The following is a 19862-nucleotide window of genomic DNA, read 5'->3' on the forward strand; positions in this document are numbered from 1 at the left end:
AGGAACTTAATGGCGCTACTTTCAGCTCTCTACACCTTACGGTTCAGAAGTTATGGGTTCCAGTCCTCTTCGGGTATGGATTCAATTTGACCACCTTTGAGTGGCCTTTTTAGCCCCATTCATAGAAGCACATCAACTTATTTAACTTCTTCTTCTTTGCCTTATCCCACTCAAGTGGGGTCGGCATTTCGCGTCAGTCTCTTCCAGTCCGTTCTGTTATGCACCTCATTTCCAGACAGCCCCTTCTCACGCAGATCTTCATTTATACAATTTTCCCATTTCTTCTTTGGTCTACCTCTCCCTCGCTTGCCTCCCACTTCCAGTCTCGCAATTTTCTTTCCTACGTAGTTAGTTCTCCTCTCGTCTATGAACATGTCCGTACCACTGCAGCCTTCTTTCTTGTATTTTCTACCAAATTATACAATTTTCCCATTTCTTCTTTGGTCTACCTCTCCCTCGCTTGCCTCCCACTTCCAGTCTCGCAATTTTCTTTCCTACGTAGTTCTCCTCTCTTCTCTGAACATGTCCATAACACTGCTGCCTTCTTTCTTGTATTTTCTTTGAAATTTCCGTCACTTTGATTTTGCTCCATATTATCTCATTTCTTAATTCTTATCCTGTCCAGTCTCGTCACTCCACAGCTCCACCTTAACTTAACATACTCATCTCTGCCACCTCCAGTCTTCTTTCGTGATTCTTTTTCACTGGCCAAGTTTCTGAGCCATACATCATGGCTGGCCTAACGACGGTTCTGTAGATTTTCCCTTTCATTGTTCATTCTAAGATTCATTCTCCGATCATACAAAACTCCAGACATTCTCTTCCAGTTCATCCATGCCGCATTCACACGATGTGCTATCTCGCAGTCCAAGTCTCCCTCTTTGTTTAGAGTTGATCCCAGATATTTAAATTTGACAACGACATTCAGTTCTTGTCCATACAGGTGTAACAACTCTCCTCTATCCGTACCAAAGTTCAAGTGAACCGTCTTCGTCCTGTTGATTTTGAGTCCTTTTTCTTCTAATGCTCTTCTCCAACTTTCCAATTCTCTGTTCATTACTCTGGGTTACTTCCGCACAAAACGACATCGTCTGCAAACATCATGCACCAAGGTGCCGGTCTTCTTATATTTTCTGTTAAGACATCCATTATCAAATCGAATAGATATGGACTTAGGGCAGATCCTTGGTGCAGTCCTACTTGCACAGGAATACGTTCTGTGAGGCCCACACTGCTTCCTATCTTAGTTGTCGCTCTCTCGTACATGTCTCTCACTATCCTCACATACTTCTCAGGTGTTCCCTTCTCTCTCAAACATCTCCAAATCTCTTCATGTGGCACTCGATCGTAAGCTTTTTCTAGGTCTATAAATACCATGGTTAGTGATTTTTCTTTTTCTAAGTATTTTTCCAACAGCTGTCTCAGAGCGAATATTGCATCTGTGGTGAATTGTCTTTACAAGATCTTCAGCCCAGATTCCGGTGTCGTAGATTTTATTTATCAATTCTGTAATTCTAGATATAGCACTGATTACTAGTGTCTTTAGTGCTTCAGCTGGAATACCATTACTTCCCAATGCTTTGTTATTTTTCAATTCTTTTATTGCTTTCTTAACTTCCCATATTTCTATCTTTGTTCCAATTGTATCATGTTCACATTCATTCTCATTGTCAACATCATTCATTTCTTCATTTGCTTCTGTATCATATAGTTCTTTGATGTACTCCACCCAGACTGTTTTGTTCTCTTCTACATCTGATGTTATTACTCCATTCTTTTTCTTCATTCCTTGTTTGTTGATGACAGTCGGTTTTTTCTTCGTTAGGTTCTTCACTACTTTGTACATTTCTTCCGTTTTACTATACTTTTCCAACTCTTCAATTCTCTCACACTGTTCTTCCATCCACTGTTCTCTAGCCTTATCTGTTAATCAAACCACTCCTGAGCTTCGCAAGAGGATCAGGAGTGTTTGAAATGGGGGAGAGCCAATAACCATGTTTAAAGGCAGTGCAATAGTCCTAAATTAAAATGGACGCGGCACACAAGGGATCAGGAAGAGACCGCCTTAACATATTAATTAATTAAATTAAATGTCTCACTGGTATCTCGTCTGGTCCTGTTGCTTTCCCATTCTTCATTGTTCTCAACGCTCCTATAATCTCTTCTCTCTCTATGTCTCGTACTATTCCCTGATTTGGTTCACTGTACTCGGTTGGCATTCTCGGGTTCTCTTCAAAATACAGGGTCTCAAAATACACTAGGGTCTCAAAATACACTTTCCATCTTCCTTTGATCTCACCTTCTCTCTTCAACACTATTCCTTCATTGTTCTTTACTTGCTTTATGTGTGTGAAGTATTACGAGGTACAACAAGTTAAAAATGGCGGGCAATTTTTCTCATAATGAGACTTTTCAGCCTCAGCTAAATGGGACATTTTAACAGAAAAGCATCTTATAAGGAAGGCTTTTTACCACCATCTCTGTTTTTGGCTGGGATTTCAATATTTGAAAATGATTGGTTGGTAAGTGGTTTACGAGATTTTATTACAGATTTGTAGACTAGGTATATTTAAATATTTAAAGATCTAAATCTAATAATATATTATGTAGGTGCTTGAGTAAGTAATCAATTGACTTACCCACTCCTTTGTTTTACTCAGCGAAATTGCAGTCTTGCCTTTCCTTCCTCGTCTACGGCGACCAATCTTCTGATTAGAAGAAGTCTGCAATATTTTCATGAGTGGCATAGTGGAGCCACCAAACACAAGAGTAGTGACTAGCACTATGATGAGAGTGGAGGTGATAATCACGTGACGTGTCTCATCGGAAAACTCCAAGTGTAATGAGAGTGCATAGGAGATAGCACCTCGCAGACCTGACAATAACAATAATCTAATTAGATTTCATAGAGAGAAATGTAACTGTTAACGTCAGAAAGAAAGCCAGTCGTTCCGAATATGAACTTTATCTGTTTGATAAAATCCGCCCCGAGCGATAATTGAACCCGCGACTTAAAGCTTACTAGGAACTTTGTTACTCACCACTGAACCACATAATGAACATCATGCGTCGCGTGATTTGATGTTCTCGGAATCGATTGACTAGAATAGCTAGTGGGAATATATTGCAGGCACGGCCTACCAGACATAGAATTAAACTCCATATAACCAGGGCTGGTTCAACACGATGACGAAAGCTGAATATAGCTAAACCTGTAATTAGAAAAACCAGAGTCTTGCTATAAGTACGTGCTGAAAGTTATGATTCAATGCTTACCTAATAAAAATTATTATACCTTAATAATAAATAACACACAAAAAAAAAACAATAATAATAATAACAATAATAAAAAAGTATTGAAAGTTTTTTATGAACTGTAGGATTGTAACACTATATATGTTTATATATATATATATATATTTTCCTTTAAATCACTACATGACTTATACAACAAAACCAGACCAAATCACAAAAGCCTGATTCACACTATATGTAGTGCCAGTCAAGGTCCAGTCACGGTCCGGTAACGGTCCGATCAAAAGATTGAGTATTCACACTATCGTTCAAGCAACGTTCATGCTTCGGTCATGCTTCGGTCATTTTTCTTTCATTTCTAGTTGGTCTGAACGAAGGAATGTTGATCGTTGCTTGATCGCTGCCTATTCACACTACAGTGCCAGTCTCGCTCCGGTCACGGTCCAGTTTCGGTCCGATCAAAAAGATTCGTCGCGAGAATGTTCCAAATTTTGACTGTGAGCTGACCGTTACCGTACCTTGACTAGAACGTCTAGTGTGTACACTCGCATTTACTTGCCTTCAACAATCATTTGATCGGACCGATACCGGACCGTGACTGGACCTTGACTGGCACTACATATAGTGTGAATCAGGCTTTTGTGATTTGGTCTGGTTTTGTTGTATAAGTCATGTAGTGATTTAAAGGAAAAAATATATATATATATATAAACATATATAGTGTTACAATCCTACAGTTCATAAAAAACTTTCAATACTTTTTTATTATTGTTATTATTATTATTGTTTTTGTAAAAATTGGGTCCAAAGAATGACTCCTGCAGACAAGCACAGGGTGGCATATGGCTGATGTTGAATTGCATTCATAATGGCAATGTGTATTCTTTCAATTAAAAAAACGTTCCATTTTGATACCTACTCCCAACAACCTCTTTTTCATTAACAATCAGGGCTTTCTTATTGGAAAACCCTTTACTTAATCTTATAATATTGTCTTCCGTTAGAAACAATCACCCTCCGGTCCGCACCACTGATAAAAAATTCGTCGTCGAGAACCACCGTGAACGTAATTTTCTTTCACGTCGACAAGCCGTCTCAATATAACCATTCGTCGACTACAGACCTCATCGTCGACAACGGACCGAAACGTTTATTTCTGCTGCCGTTATCGACGGATTTTCGTCGACAACGAATCACTAGCTAAACCTATATTCATTTTTAAATCACTACATCAGTGTTATACAACGAAATCAGACCAAATCACTAGGCAGCCCAAGACACGTGTTTCGTTCTTATTCGGACTCATCAGTTGGACCTAGCCGGGGATCGGGCTGCTTAGTGATTTGGTCTGGTTTCGTTGTATAAGTCATGTAGTGATTTAAAGAATTAGAAAAATAATTATTGTTATTACCTACATGATGGTTAGCAAAAAGTTAACAAGAAGCAAGAACAGTCAGAACAGTGATTAATTATATAATTATTAATTGATTATTGATTACTGAACTAGAACTAGTGTGATTTGGTCTGGTTTCGTTGTATAAGTCATGTAGTGATTTAAAGAAAAAAAATACATATTGTTACAATCCTACAAATCATAAAAAAACTTTCAATATTTTTGTTGGCTTTCCAAGCATTCAAACTATATCCCGGAATCCTGCTGTGTGTAAGCTGGACGATTTATAAGCTAGTCACATTCAGTTACCTATAGAGTGAAGACGATATATACGCTGCACTCTGGTGGGATTTCTAAGTACTTGATGTAATGGTGTAAAAACCTCTTTGAGTATCGGGTTTAAATAATACAACGAAACCATATCACATTACCAAGTCTTGGTGGCTTGCTTGTAAGGTCTCTGTTTCCTAATCCAAGGGTCTTGGGTTCAATCCCCAGCTATGTCCAACTGATGAGTCCAAATAAGGACGAAACATGTGTCTTGGGCTGCTTAGTGATTTGGTCTGGTTTCGTTGTATAACTCCATGTAGTGATTTAAAGGATAAAAAATACATATACAGGGTGTCCCAGAATTTATGCTTTAATTGATTTTCTCGGAGTCTGTTCAAAATTTCGAAAAACAGGATAAAAAATACATATACAGGGTGTCCCAGAATTTATGCTTTAATTGATTTTCTCGGAGTCTGTTCAAAATTTCGAAAAACAAAAAACCTGTAACTTTCTGATTTTTAAAGCGGACATTTTGGCAATATCGCGATTCGCGAAAAATTTCGCGAAGTCCTGAAATTTTGTTTTAGATTGCAAAGTTCTATTGTTAAGGTGTACGCATCTCTCTTGTCGCTATATGAATTGAGAAGTGCTGCTTTTAAATCGGCCCAATATTCGTTTTCTACGTTAAATTTGAAGTATAATTGACTACTCACTCGAATTTTTGCAATTCGCGGTTTTCGCGGAATTCGCAAAAAACGCGAATTACAAAAGTGCTTATAAAGTACAGGTGTGACCTATCAAATCTGAGTGTTTTTTGCTCCCAAATCTTATGGTCTCATTATTTTTTCGATTTGGTCCAATATTTCGCTGTTTGCGATTTGCGCGGTGTTCGCGAAATCCGCGAATCCTACATGTTTTCCAAAGATACGTGTGTGACATGTCAAATCATGCTACTTTTTACTTCTAAATCTTGTGGTGATATTATTTTTTCAATTCACTCCATTTTTGACTGTTCGCGGTGTTCGCGAAATCCGCAAACAGTCAAAAATGAAGTGAAAATTTTTTAAGTACCTACCTGAATCTCCAGAACACAACTAAAAAATCTGTATGCAAGTATGTAGTATACAATACAGCCCTTCTTCTAGCTTAGTACTTATACCCTCTGTAAATTCATATATGGAGCATATTATGTGAACACTAAGTTAAGTGAAAAAAAAGTATGTCCTCTGCTAATACATAATTATGTGAACACTAACTTACCTGAAAGATGTATGCCCTCTGCTAATGCATATGGAGCATATGTGAACACTAACATGAGTCCAAACTCTAGTGATGGATTCTTTCGAAGATCAACATATTTGAGTAACAATGCACTGATCAAAGCAAAGAGCACACCAATTCCCGCAGAGGCAAAAAACATAAGACAGAAATGATTGAATCCTGTGAGTACAGCTTCCCAGGTTGTCATGTTGGGATTGTCAGAACCAAGTATAGAAGTAGTCAACACAATAGCTATGGCATCATTTAGAATACTTTCACCAAAAACCAACATATTGAGTACTGGATCAACATCTAGAGCATGAAATATTGCTACTGTGGCCACTGGGTCAACAGCAGATATGAGTGAACCAAAAGCAAAACTTTCTACAAAACTCAATTTGTAAGCGACATCTGCTAAACCAAGAATGTAAACACCTGCACCAATAACAAACGCTGAAATTGTGGTGCCAATAATTGCAAACACCAAGATAGAGCCAATGTTTTGAAAGAAATTTCCTTTGTGTAAATTATACCCAGATTCAAATATTATTGGAGGTAAAAGCACTAGAAAGAATGCAGTTGGGGAGAAGGTTTCTTCTTTGTGCCAGTTTGCAATGTTTTTATTTGACATGAGGTTGATAATCATTCCAATGAGTGCTCCAAGGAATACAATGGCAATACTTTCGGGTAAATATTGGAAATGAAACTGAAGCATAAAGTGAATGAGTAGAATGCCAAGAGCTAGAACACAAAGCACAAAGAATATTGCAATGGAACTGTTCCGCTCTTCCTCTGCCGATCCTTTTTCTGGTAATACGGGCTCAGGAGCTGATGTTGATGACACATTGCCATTTTCTGTTGTTGAATTGGGTAATATGACTACTATAGGAGCCAAGGTAACATTATTAGCTATGTCAGGAAGTTGTTCCAGTAATTCTTTCTTAGTAGATGATGTAAGGATAGGTGTGTTGGATATACTGTCAGATTTCAATGTAGAGCTGATTATGTTGGAAATCTTATCCAAACTTTGAACAGGGTGTGAGTTGTTAACAACACTGGTGCTTTCACACGTAGTCCTTGATGCATAATATAGTATTGTCATATAAAAAAGAACTGATTTAAAATGAAATGTCATGATGTTATTCAAAGAGTTGACTGACAGATGTGTTGAAAAATAGTGTAGGTACCTATCTAATATTAGAAAAATAATTATTGTTATTACCTACATGATGGTTAGCAAAAAGTTAACAAGAAGCAAGAACAGTCAGAACAGTGATTAATTATTAATTGATTATTGATTACTGAACTAGTGCTAGTGCCACCGAATAGGGATGTTGCGATATATCGAAAACCGATATATATCGATAAATGAATTTTCCATTTTTTTTTTCTCCCCCCCCCCCCCTTATTGATGGAAGAACATCAAAAAATGAAAATTTGAATAGGCCACAACTCTGGCATTTGTGATTAAATCTAGCTCAAACATGTATGTAGGTACCTAAGAATTTCATTTTTTTTTTTTTAATGCTGTTTAACATGGTTGTATCACACTTAGGAGGTTCCTACTTGAGATTTTGAAGTTGGCTCCCCTGAGAACTGAACCTGGCTCCAGCTGAAATGGACTTCACCCCCCAGAGGCCATTAGGGCCAAAAGTCTAAATTTCATTTGTGAGTCTACATTTCAATACCTATGAACCATAAGTGGGACATATTTGAAGCACAAATCACTAATCAATATGACTCAAACTTGTACCAAATCACTACATTCTTCAAGACCTTTAACATTATGCATCACAAGTAGGGAGTTCTCATTTATTTAAGATTTTAAAGTTGACCCTCCTGTAGCTACCCCTGATAGGTACAGCTGAAAAAGTGAGATCCCCTATAGATAAATAGATTCTCCTTAAAAGTAAAGAAATACCTGTTTTAGTGTTTTTCCGAATTTAAAACAGTTTTCAGGGTGGCAAGAAATAGATTCTCCTTAAAAGTAAAGAAATACCTGTTTTAGTGTTTTTCCGAATTTAAAACAGTTTTCAGGGTGGCAAGAAATAGATTCTCCTTAAAAGTAAAGAAATACCTGTTTTAGTGTTTTTCCGAATTTAAAACAGTTTTCAGGGTGGCAAGTAAAAATGGCACGTTTCCTTATTTTTGGCGCTTAAATAAAAAAATGCCGATTTTCGGTACGAAGACGGTGAGTAGGTGTTTTACCTTATATTCTTACCTAGATAGGCAAAGACACAGGTCTCAGCTATGAAAGATAATGTTCTCATGGTCTGCTGCATTGTAATCTGAGTGACAGTGGAGAGATTGTAATGTGTATAGTGTGACATGACAATACCATTGAATAAGATGGCCATAATTCCTGCAACATAAAGGGGTTGAGATTGAGTAGATTAAAACACATCACACAAACATAATTATGTAGGTCCCTTGAATGCAAATAAATTTTTTTAAGTACCTACCTGAATCTCCAGAACACAACTAAAAAATCTGTATGCAAGTATGTAGTATACAATACAGCCCTTCATTAGAAAAATAATTATTGTTATTACCTACATGATGGTTAGCAAAAAGTTAACAAGAAGCAAGAACAGTCAGAACAGTGATTAATTATTAATTGATGAGCGTATGCCGTGACGTCAAAGTTCACGATTTACCGGTATTTTTTTAAATCGATTTATCTCGGGATCTAGAAGTCGTATAAGAAAAAAATTCCGTTGGTCCTCATTTTTCCTGCTCTATGACTTTGAAACATCACCCAAGTAAGCGCAACTGATCTATTCTAATTCTTTCGTCTTGAACTTTTTTGTGCCCCCCCCCCTTGGCTTTTTTCCCTCTATCCTCTGAATTCTCCCTTCCTTTATTTAAATATTTCTTTCCCATCTTCCAATTTCTCCCTCCAATTCCCTTCTGTACCTTCCATCATTCTACTGTTTTGAAATTTCTCTCTTAATATGATTTTCTTCTTTTTCCTCTTTTCCATATTTCGAAAACTTTCTCTAATCCATATTTTGCGCGGTGATAACCTTTTGTTATTTTGTATTTCCCCCGATATATCGATATCGATATATTTGAGGGGCCGATATATCGATTTATCGATATATTTGCAACTCATTTACATCCCTACTTTTCCACGTATTAGAATAATCGATTATTAATCGATTAATCGATTATTTTTTATAATCGATTATTGATAATCGATTATGTGAAATAATAGATTATTCCCAACACTAGTAGTGCCTAGTGCTAGTGCCACCGAACACCGAATTGCTGAAATCAGCATCACAGCATCACTTGAATCCACAATGCCACAATCCACTGAAATTGAAAATTAATACAGACCGGGACTGCAAAATGTAAACGAAGATTTCAATAATTTTCCACCAATGAGAGAAGAGTAAAGTCAGGTGACTAAACAATTTGGTTAGTCAGCTGTTCGTGAACTGTCCTTCGACCTTAACGGTGTATCCACGCTGGACGTTTCTCAACTTCAAATACTTCAATGACAATTCCGTGCAAATTTAAATTTTACATTTTTTTTTTTGTGGCGCTCCGACACTGAAAAAAAATCTACACACACGCCCTCTCGTGTTTTTCTCATGCCATTCCTATTCTTTTGTTTTTTTCAACCAGAATTATATTGGGTTGCTTTTCATATTATTGTCTTGACGTGGTTGGAGTAGCGGAAGGGCACCGCAGCCGCACTCCGTAAAAATAAACTCGCCAAAACCAAGTTGGTTCATCCTGACGAAAAAACACCAATGGTGTAGAATGTAGATAGATATATGGACCGACTAGTAAAAATAAACTCGCCAAAACCAAGTTGGTTCATCCTGACGAAAAAACACCAATGGTGTAGATAGAAAGGGCATCCGCAGCCGCACTCCGTAAAAATAAACTCGCCAAAACCAAGTTGGTTCATCCTGACGAAAAAACACCAATGGTGTAGAATTGTAGATAGATGGACCGACTAAAAACGCCAACATGGGAAAAGGCGAAGTACCTACATAGATGATGAATATGTTATTTACCTATATACTTTCATTATTTTATAAAAGTACCTACCTAGATGATGGTGATTCGATGTTATTTACCTATTACTTTCCTTATTTTATAAATGACGAGGAAAGATATCAGCTGATTATCCCCACTACGAGATTTTTATCCCCACTCTCGAATTTTCGGTTCTTGGGTTAAATGTTAAATAAAATACAACATTTAATTATGTTTTTAATCACTAAACTAAACCAAACGTTGTGTTGAGACGCTTGTGTGAACCTGGCCCGGCCTAAGCAGCCCAGGCCGATCAGGAAGTCATGACGTCATTTCTGAATTTTAAGCTCCCTGTGGTAGGCGCATAAAAGGAAGAATAAAATAGGTACATGAAGGGTACCTTAGGCGTTAATGCTATTTTTCGGCAAAATTGAATACTAATAGTCTATAATGTCTAATAGATAGAGGAATTTAACAATGGCTTACCTTGCAATAATTAAAACAAGCAATATTTTTTCACAGGATCGTGATATCAGTGATATGGTGGGGGAAGTGTCATACTAAAATCGAGACCTCGAGAGTTGAGGGGAGAACTTTTGGCGGCCGAAATTTTGCACCTTTATCAGTTTTTCGCTTATAACTCCTAAACCATGCGTCCTACGCAATTTTTCATGGGAATCGAAATTAAAGTACACAAAAGTTCCTTCATGACACCATCATGTAGGAAATTTTGTGTACTTTAATTTTGATTCCCATAAAAAATTGCGTAGGACGCATGGTTTAGGAGTTTTAAGCGAAAAACTGATAAAAGTGCGAAATTTCGGCCGTTTTCTGGCGGTTTTTCCGCCGCCATAAGTTCTCTCAACTCTCGAGGTCTCGAGATTAGTATGACACTTCCCCCCACCATATTGAACGATCCTATGAAAAAATATCGCTTGTTTTAATTATTGCAAGGCAAGCCATTGTTAAATTCTTCTATCTTAGACATTAGACTATTAGTATTTAATTTGCCGAAAAATAGCATTAACGCCTACCCAGACAGCACAAATTCTTGTATTAGCGATGTATAGGTGATGTAAACTTTCACACCTGAGCTGTATTACACATGTAAAAATCCGTCAATACGGTGTTATACCCATGTTTTAAACATTTAGATGAAACAAGAAAACAAGGCCGAAAACGGCCGACAAATTTGTCGGAAAAAATACTCTTGTATTCCACAGATGATAGCCATGTTATCAGTATTTTTCCAATGGAATCCAATATTTGAATCAGGATGTACCTAATATTTTATTTTTTTAAATTTGGAATGGGGTTTTCCTTATTTTTTATTTTTTTTTTTTTTTTATTTTTTTTTTAAGAATTTGATTGCATGTGTATTGTTCAACCACCTATTCTTTCACACGTTAAATCTCGTAGGACGCACAATTTAGGTGTTATAAGCGAAAAACTGAGAAAAAAAAACCACAACCACAATTTTAACTTGGCTATGTTTTCTACTCAAATAAATAAATAATTAAACCTGAAGAAAAAACATAGCCAAGTTGAAATTGAGAGAAGGTTGAAGGAATTAAGATTCAGCATTTTCAGCAGGCACGAAAAACTGGAAATGCAGACTTGGCCTTAATTTTTCGATATCACCACTTTCATAGGCCGACATTTTTGGATAGGAACTTGGCCTTTTTGTCACTTTTGTGTTTTTGTGGGTGTTTTTATTTGCCGTAATAAAAAATTTCAGAGTTGTGACGTCAGAGTTTAAGAAATGCACATAAACGTTACTTACGCACAAACACATTAATTATTGCGCAGAAACGCAGGCGCGCATGTTGACTTAATGTGTTGATTGTGTTGCCTGCAACTGCAAGCCTACCAGCTTTGGGACAAGTTATTGACGTCGTTGTATACGGAAGCGTACGCCGTTACGTCAGAGTTTAAGATTTATCGCTAATTTTTGAATCTATGGTTAATTTTAAGAAATTTTGAAATTAGAGTTAACAAAAAAAAAAAAAAAAAAAAAAAAATCATCCACAAAGGTAGGTAGGTATCTTCGATATACCTACATATAGGTAATACGGAAGCAAAAAGACCATCGGAGCCTTTGTGAGATGCAGAGAATTTTCTAAACTGGCATTTTGTGCAATAGGTAGCTGCACGTCGCGCCGAACCAATATGAGCATCACACTTTCCTCTCTTATCTTGGAGGCTATCATAAGAACTGAGGTGACAGGTGACAAAAAGAATGCTGGGTATAATGTATAACAGTATTAGTGCACTTTATTTTCTAAAATAATAAAATTCAGAAGTAAAATAAACAAATTTTTACATTGTATTTTTTCTTTCCCCAAAAGATAATACAATATAGTAGTTCTGTGAACTGTAGACCTCACTCAAACTCTTTTGTCAAGCTGAGACGAATGTATACGTATGAATGCAATTATTCACATCTATCGAAATACATAGGAAAGAAGGAACCTATACGTACCTACGTAAAAAAGTCGTACGTAAAAAAATGTAAAAAAAAGACAGGTTTTGTTTACAATCTCTCAAAAAATTTAAAGAATGGTTGACCTTTCTTCAAGCAATAGATTTACCATTTTACCAAGAATTGGGATTTTTTGACAAAATTATTTTTATAGAAAGAACACATATGGGTATAATAGGGTCATAAATGCGGTAATTTATCTATTGGCTTGATCAAAGTTTCTACCAAAATTGGAACTGGAACACCAAAATTCAAGGATCGACGTGTCTTGATTCAAGGAACTCAAATTTCAAATTTATTTTCATCAGAATCGGACCAGGCAATCGCGAGTTATAGCGTAACAACTGTCCTACTAAATATCTTGAATATTGCTTGTTTCATGTTCTCGATCTGAGGTTAGCCTCTCATACATCAACTGTCAGCTATGATCATGTTTCACATATGACGTATACACATCGTATCCTAATGATATTGTATTATCATACAGCACCCTATACTTGGTGCTGAGGAAATAGAAATTAATAACCTGGGCAGGTGGCCACACGACCCACTCGGCCATATAGAGACGACGGCCCTTGTCATAGATCTCATTGTAGATGTCCATAGAAGAAGAGTTTTCCATAATGCCCAGAGTAACAAAGAATACCGAGATTAGAACCGGAGAAATGAAGATCTGGTCAAACAGAACTTTTTTGAAGACAGTAGACAAGGCTCGACCAGGATAGAGTTTATCTAGGAGACGGTACCCATGATGACAAAGGATTCCTACACTGGCTCCAGACAAGGACATGTGAAATGTGCGGATTGCATTCCATGATGGTTCTTGTGTAGGGGACTTGGGACGTTCCGTGTTGATATGATTCTGATAATATTGTTCCAGAATGTCACCTAAAATCCAATAAATTAATTAGGATTTGATTCATGTGAGGATATCATACCTACAACGAAATTCCGGACCAGGCGAGACATTTCAAATTCTGGAACCAAGGCTATTTTTGATAGTCAGGGCTGGAATTTAAAATATCAATTTCGAATCCGAATTTCGAGCTGAATCATGAAAGTGACATATTACAAGCCCAAGTTTCGATTATTCTTTTCATGGGGATATGCTATTTCAATTTCATTGATGCTTTGCAATCTTTGCATTATACAGTGATGTGTTCATTAAGCCCCCCTCCCCCCCTGTCGCGAACGCAAATTTTGTTTCCATAGATACATCTAGGAACTGCCATGGCAACAAAAAAGTTGATAGGGTGTTTAGATTTTTTCTCGGATTTGGAAAACAAAAAATCAATCTGCTCCAAAAGCTGTATATTTGTAAAATTTTATTCCTGAAAAATAAAAAATTCTGGTGTGAACATAACACGACTTTCCTTATCCTATTGAATGATGCTTATTTGAGTGTTCTTCTACCCTAACTTTTACAATATCTCTAATCGTTTTGTCGCTATTGCTGAAAACCGCCAAAATCGGTCGAAATCTGTCCAAAAGCAGTCAAAATACCGCCAAGCGCAGCAACCATCTCAAACAAATATTTTGTGTTGCATCCTTGTCATATTTGTGACTACATACCAAATTTCAAGTCTCTAGCTTATACCGTTCCCGAGATATTATTAAATTACACGGGAAACCGCCAAAAAGCGGTAAAATGCCGCCAACCGCAGCACCTATCTTAACCAAAAGTTTCGTGTCGTATCCTTGTCACATTTGACAGCTATGGACTTTAGCTTACATTGTGACAATAAGTCCAATATTTCTCCTTTGGTTTTCCAAAAAAATTTCCTTGACCTTATGAATAGCAAGTATTCCGACTCGGTTGTTTGTTTTTCCGATGGTTCTAAAACGGCAAATTCCACTAGTTGCGCCTACTCTATTGACAAGCAAGTACATTCATTCAATCTGAACAAGGTTAATTCTGTGTTTTCTGCTGAACTCATGGCCATTTTGCTTTGTATTAAGAACCTCAAATTTATTCCTCATAATAAATTTATCCTTATTTCAGATTCCATGAGTGCTCTTCAAGCTATATCAAACCTATATAGTAATAACTCCCTTGTCCCTAAGATCTACTCTTATTGGTTGGATCTGAAGTCTTGTGGTAAAAATTTGTCTTTCCTATGGTGCCCTTCACATTGTGGAATAAAAGGAAATGAATCTGTAGACAATGCTGCAAGAAATCCTAATTATAATATAACCTTGAGAAAATGTACATCTGATGATTTTAGACCCATAATAAGCACTATTATTATCAAATCAAGAATTGGCAAACCTCCTGGAGAGAAAATGTACATCTGATGATTTTAGACCCATAATAAGCACTATTATTATCAAGAATTGGCAAACCTCCTGGAACAATATTACTAACAATAAACTTAAAAACATAAAACCTAAAATAAAGAGAGAAAATGTACATCTGATGATTTTAGACCCATAATAAGCACTATTATTATCAAGAATTGGCAAACCTCCTGGAACAATATTACTAACGATAAACTTAAAAACATAAAACCTAAAATTGAAGAATGGGTTTCTAGCAATAGAGACTCGCGTTATGAAGAGATTGTCATCACACGCTTGCGGATAGGTCACACTCGCCTCACACATGAGTTCCTGTTCAATAAAACTCCCCGTCCATCCTGCAGCTGTGGTGAACCTCTGTCTGTCCAACACTTATTTTCCTGCCCATCGCACGACCAAGCCCGTTCATCCCTACCATCAGTCCCGGCCCTTTCAAGTCTCTAGCTCTTACCGTTCTCGAGATATTTTGTTTACAGACAGACACACACACGGACCAATGGCTGAAACTTTGGATTTAGGGACCTCAAAACATGTTTTGACACTAAAAACTGACCATCGAAATTTGACCCGATTACATTACTTTTCTTCCTATAGGATAAGGAAAGTAAAAATACCCTTGTTTCTTTATTAGATTTATTAGTTTAGCTAGTACCTCCAATGTATTTCAGACACCCCACCTTAATTTTGGTATGGATAAATCGATAAATATAGAAACCTGAAATTTAGTATACGAGTCTATACAGGGTTTCCACCAATGTATGACCCACTCAAATTGCTACAAATCTATTGGAGTTTTCAAAGAAAAAAAAACGTATCTCTTTGATTTTTGGAAAGAATTTTTTGGCAATATTGAAATTCGCGAACTTGGTACCAACTTTGGAATTTCAAATCGCGAATTTTGCGAAATATCGCGAACATTCAACTTATTGAAATGTATACCTGTGTGACATATCATTTCAGAATGTTTTACTTCATAAAAAATGGGGTAAAATCAGATTTTGGATTGAGACCATTTTACGCGAATTCGCGAAATTTGCAAAGTTCGCAAATCTACAAAGTGATTGAAATGAACTGTGTGACAAATCATTTCACAATGTTTTTCCTTCCTAAATCATGTGGTAACATCAGATTTTGGATTGAGACCATTTTTCACGAATTCGCGAAATTTGCAAAGTTCGCGAATCGACAAAGTTATTGAAATTTCGCGTATTCGCGAAAAATTGTCTCAATCCAAAATCTGATGTTACCACATGATTCATGAAGGATAAGACAAAGTTATTGAAATTTCGCGTATTCGCGAAAAATTGTCTCAATCCAAAATCTGATGTTACCACATGATTCATGAAGGATAAATATATTGTTAAATGATATGTCACAGTGTCACACAGGTAGATTTCAGTTAGTTGAATGTTCGCGATATTTCGCGAAATACGCGAATCGCAAAAAAATGAATGAATAGTCGATTGTACATGAAATTTTACGTAGAATAGTAATATGCAATAAAAAATTGGGGTTCTCTTTTGCAATTCCAAAGTTGGTACCAAGTTCGCGGTTTTTGCGAACTTGTTCGCGAATTTCAATATTGCCGAAAAATTCTTTGCAAAAATCAAAGAGATTTTTTTTTTTTTTTTTTCGAAAACTCCAACAGATTCGGAGCAATTTGAGTGGATTTTTTACGTGCAGTTTTAAAAGGTAAGTTAGTTAATTCTAAAGGCATATTATTAATCAAATTCGGTAATAAGTAGATGTAGTGTCTTTTGATTTTTGTTAACTCTGGTTTTAATAATACAGCAGTTCCTTTAAATTCATCCTTTCAAAAACTAAGTTGTTGGGGGTGGTGGACTCACCTGTTGCTGATAAAATCACAGATATGCTAACATTGCTTACAAATAAATATCTATCAAACATTAGTTTCCTTGTAGTAGTTATGTTTTTCATGGCATTTTCTCTTTTCAATTTAATACTTTCTTTAGCCAGACCAATCCTTATCCATTCTGATAGTAATTTCTTTGATCTTAGTATCTTGAGAAATATAGTAGGCATTTTCGATTTAGTTCAAAAGATATAACTCAAATTATATCTACCTGAAACAAAAACAAATGTAATAATGGAAAAAATTGTTATGATTGTGATAAATACAAGTTCGGCCATGCCTTTTCCAGAAGTTTGGCCATGCCTCGGGATGAACTAGCGGGATTCCGGAGCGAAGCGACGGAATCCAGCTAGTTACAAGTATAATTTTGGTATATTCATCAATAAGGTTAGTTCAAAAGATATAACTCAAATTATATCTACCTGAAACAAAAACAAATGTAATAATGGAAAAAATTGTTATGATTGTATAATAATTACAAGTATAATTTTGGTATATTCATCAATAAGAAGTGTGAAATTGAAAATGATCTTTTATTCTCGTCGCCATTTCTATAACAATTAGAAGACAAATCTGATACAAAACGAGAACAAATTTATTTGTGGATTCAAAATCAAATCCCAATGGAGAAAGAATCTTCGAATGGTGTAATCGGACTGGCTGAAGTCTCAAACCAGTCCGAAAATATTACAGATTATGACACACATCAAAATTTATCTCACACTAGATGAGATTCTTAAATGGTCCAATAATAATGGTCTTATTTTCTCTACTGACCCACAAAAATCTGTTTGTCTCCTCTTTTCAAGAGCCCGTAATCCTACCTTTCCAAAGTTGTACTACAATGGCATAGAATTGAAATTTGCCAACAGTTCCAAATTCCTAGGTCTTATTTGGGATTCAAAAATGAATTGGTCTCTCCATGTTGACTATGTCAAAACTCGCGCTGCGGCGGCTCTAAACGCACTCAAAATGGTGTGCAACAAAAACTATGGAGTGCGTCGTGCGGTACTCCTCACTTTTTACAAATCATATATTTTGCCCATTTTCGACTATGGTTGTATTGTTTATAGTTCTGCTAAGGAATATATATTAAAGAGACTAAATGCCATTCATAACTCGGGCATAAGAATCGCCACTGGCGCCCTTATTTCCAGTCCTGTATGCAGCCTGTATGTGCGGGGAGTATTCAAGATAGAAAATTTTCTACCAAAAATCGGCCGCCGTAGATGGCTCAGGCTCGGGACTTAGAAATTAATTTTGGGACTTTTTATTTACTTTCTATTCTATCACTCATCCAGATATCAACCAAAGTCAATGTTGCTTCGGACTTTAAAAAAAAAAAATCCAATTTTTTGATACTTTATACGATTCCTTGACACGGGGAGTATTCAAGATAGAAAATTTTCTACCAAAAATCGGCCGCCGTAGATGGCTCAGGCTCGGGACTTAGAAATTAAAAAAAAAAAGGTTCGATTTTTGAACATTTTGAGCGATCCCTTATTATATGGGGAGTATAGGGTGTTTTTTTAGAGGTTTGTTTTTTAAACTGCTATAAAAGACATACTATTTGAGGTATGGTCATGATGTTTTGTTTTTGTTTATTGGAAAGCTAAAAGTATGCCATTAAGTGTTTGAATACCAAGTTCGGACATACGGGCCCCTTGGATAGCTCGAACGAAGCGAAGTATTTGGTTTAATTTTTTGTTTGCACATGATTTTGCTCAATTTCCCTCCACAATCGTGTGATTTGACACCTTTTTGGTCCTTTGGATGATTTTCTTTCGGGATATGTGTAAAATCATTAGTGTTTATGGTGATAAAAAATAAAAAAAAAAATAAAAAAAAAATGGAGCACCTGGAAGACATCATTTACCGTTTTGGCAGATGAACGGCTTCAGATTATGGAAAATGTGGTCGAAAATTGGATTTTCTAGACTGAGTTTCATTCGATCTAGCCACAGCGCCCATTTACCCGAAATTTTATTCAGAGGTCAAACACTAAATGGCAAACAATTACCTTTCAAATAAAGGCGTCTGAGTGTTTGTAACGCTTGTGGCTCGTCATACCGGATTTCGTGTTGGTCTGAAATCCGCAGATTTCACAGAGTTGAGCGGTGTTGGGCTGGCTTACTTGTAGGCGTTGTTGTTGGTGGGCCTGTGTAATGTGTGACTGGACATACTGTTGTCCAGTTCTTCCGCTCTTTGTGAAGTCGCAAACCGGGCATTTCCAATCAAATGTTTCCTCTACCTGGTGTCTTTCTTCTCTCTTCTTTTTCGCCTTTTCAATATTCTCATTTCTTGTCCGCTCTGCTTCACTGTGAATCATTTCTCTCCACCCGTCTCTGTCTGCCGCTTTTTCCCTCCATTTCTTTTCATTTATTCGACATGTTTTGAGGTCCTCCCTTAGCACATCCGACCAGCGTTTTTTAGGTTTGAGTTGTGGCCGCTTTCCCCTCTGGAGTTGTGAGAAGGCTATCTGCTGCGGGATTTTCTCTTCCGTCATGCGACTCAAGTGTCCTGCCCATCTAAGACGTTTGATTCTTAGCAAGTCCTCTACTGATTTCATATTTGTTTGGTCCAAGATCTGTTCATTGGAGACTTTGTCCTTCCAGCTGGTTCTTGTTATTGATCTTAGACAGTTATTGATCTTAGACCCTGATCAGTTATTGATCTTCCAAGCTTCAATCTGGTGTTGTACTTCATTCATTTGTCCATACAAGGCTATGTCGTCTGCAAACAACATCAGGTTCATCTTCTCTTTACCTATAGAATTTTCTACTTTCTTCTGTATTTGGTCCATCACTAGGATAAATAGGAGCGGTGATAATACTCCACCTTGCATTAATCCGGATTTAATCTGAAAGCTATCGGCGCTCGACATAGGTACCATTCCAAAGTAAGAGGGCTCAAGTTCAAATATCACAGCGAACTTTTTTTTTTCTTCTTTCTTCATTTTGGGACTTTTTATTTACTTTCTATTCTATCACTCATCCAGATATCAACCAAAGTCAATGTTGCTTCGGACTTTAAAAAAA

The 19862-nt window shown here is 36.6% G+C and overlaps 5 protein-coding genes across 8 annotated transcripts in view; all 5 read right to left on the reverse strand.

Moving 5' to 3' along the window:
* Positions 1-739: 739 nt before the first annotated feature.
* Positions 740-1057, reverse strand: LOC103514533. The gene has a single exon (XM_008479427.1). The coding sequence runs from the start codon at positions 1055-1057 to the stop codon at positions 740-742; it is 318 nt and encodes a 105-aa protein (XP_008477649.1).
* Positions 1057-1903, reverse strand: LOC103514534. The gene is made up of 2 exons (XM_008479429.1): positions 1460-1903; positions 1057-1416 (listed from the first exon to the last, which is right to left on the reverse strand). Exons 1-2 carry the CDS (start codon positions 1901-1903, stop codon positions 1057-1059), a joined length of 804 nt encoding a protein of 267 aa, XP_008477651.1.
* Positions 1904-2639: 736 nt separating this feature from the next.
* Positions 2640-8689, reverse strand: LOC103514535 (sodium/hydrogen exchanger 8; the record flags this gene model as incomplete). The annotated part of the gene is given in 3 exon segments (XM_017446265.2): positions 2640-2875; positions 3042-3212; positions 8400-8689. Coding segments are annotated over 3 exon segments (543 nt in total), but the record flags the coding sequence as incomplete, so codon positions are not given.
* LOC108253041 (sodium/hydrogen exchanger 8-like) lies at positions 5974-7505 on the reverse strand. Its single transcript, XM_017446267.2, has one exon. It carries the CDS (start codon positions 7311-7313, stop codon positions 6159-6161), a length of 1155 nt encoding a protein of 384 aa, XP_017301756.1. The 5' UTR covers positions 7314-7505; the 3' UTR covers positions 5974-6158.
* A 3731-nt stretch (positions 8690-12420) lies between the features above and the next one.
* LOC103514531 (mpv17-like protein 2) overlaps positions 12421-19862 on the reverse strand; it is a 12780-nt gene continuing 5338 nt past the window's right edge. For 2 of the 4 annotated variants that reach the window (XM_008479425.3, XM_026827477.1), the window contains exons 2-3: positions 16799-17031; positions 12421-13541 (exon numbers count right to left, since the gene is read on the reverse strand). In XM_008479425.3, coding sequence (XP_008477647.1) covers positions 13072-13541; positions 16799-16994 — 666 coding nt within the window. In that variant the 5' untranslated portion in view covers positions 16995-17031 and the 3' untranslated portion in view covers positions 12421-13071. Of the gene's footprint in view, positions 13542-16798; positions 17036-19862 lie in introns of all 4 variants that reach the window. The other 2 variants (XM_017446268.2, XM_017446269.2) reach the window with 1 other exon arrangement.

The sequence above is a fragment of the Diaphorina citri genome, unplaced genomic scaffold (genome assembly GCF_000475195.1).
Source record: "Diaphorina citri unplaced genomic scaffold, Diaci psyllid genome assembly version 1.1 scaffold1164, whole genome shotgun sequence".
Lineage (NCBI taxonomy): Eukaryota > Metazoa > Arthropoda > Insecta > Hemiptera > Psyllidae > Diaphorina > Diaphorina citri.

Excerpts from the sequence above, each read along its gene's own strand:
- LOC108253041 (XM_017446267.2), bottom strand. The coding sequence starts at position 7,313 with ATGACATTTCATTTTAAATCAGTTCTTTTTTATATGACAATACTATAT.
- LOC103514533 (XM_008479427.1), bottom strand. The coding sequence starts at position 1,057 with ATGAACAGAGAATTGGAAAGTTGGAGAAGAGCATTAGAAGAAAAAGGA.
- LOC103514534 (XM_008479429.1), bottom strand. The coding sequence starts at position 1,903 with ATGGAAGAACAGTGTGAGAGAATTGAAGAGTTGGAAAAGTATAGTAAA. Across the intron at positions 1,417-1,459 it reads GAATCTGGGCTGAAGATCTT|CTGTTGGAAAAATACTTAGA; the intron begins GTAAAGACAATT and ends GCTCTGAGACAG.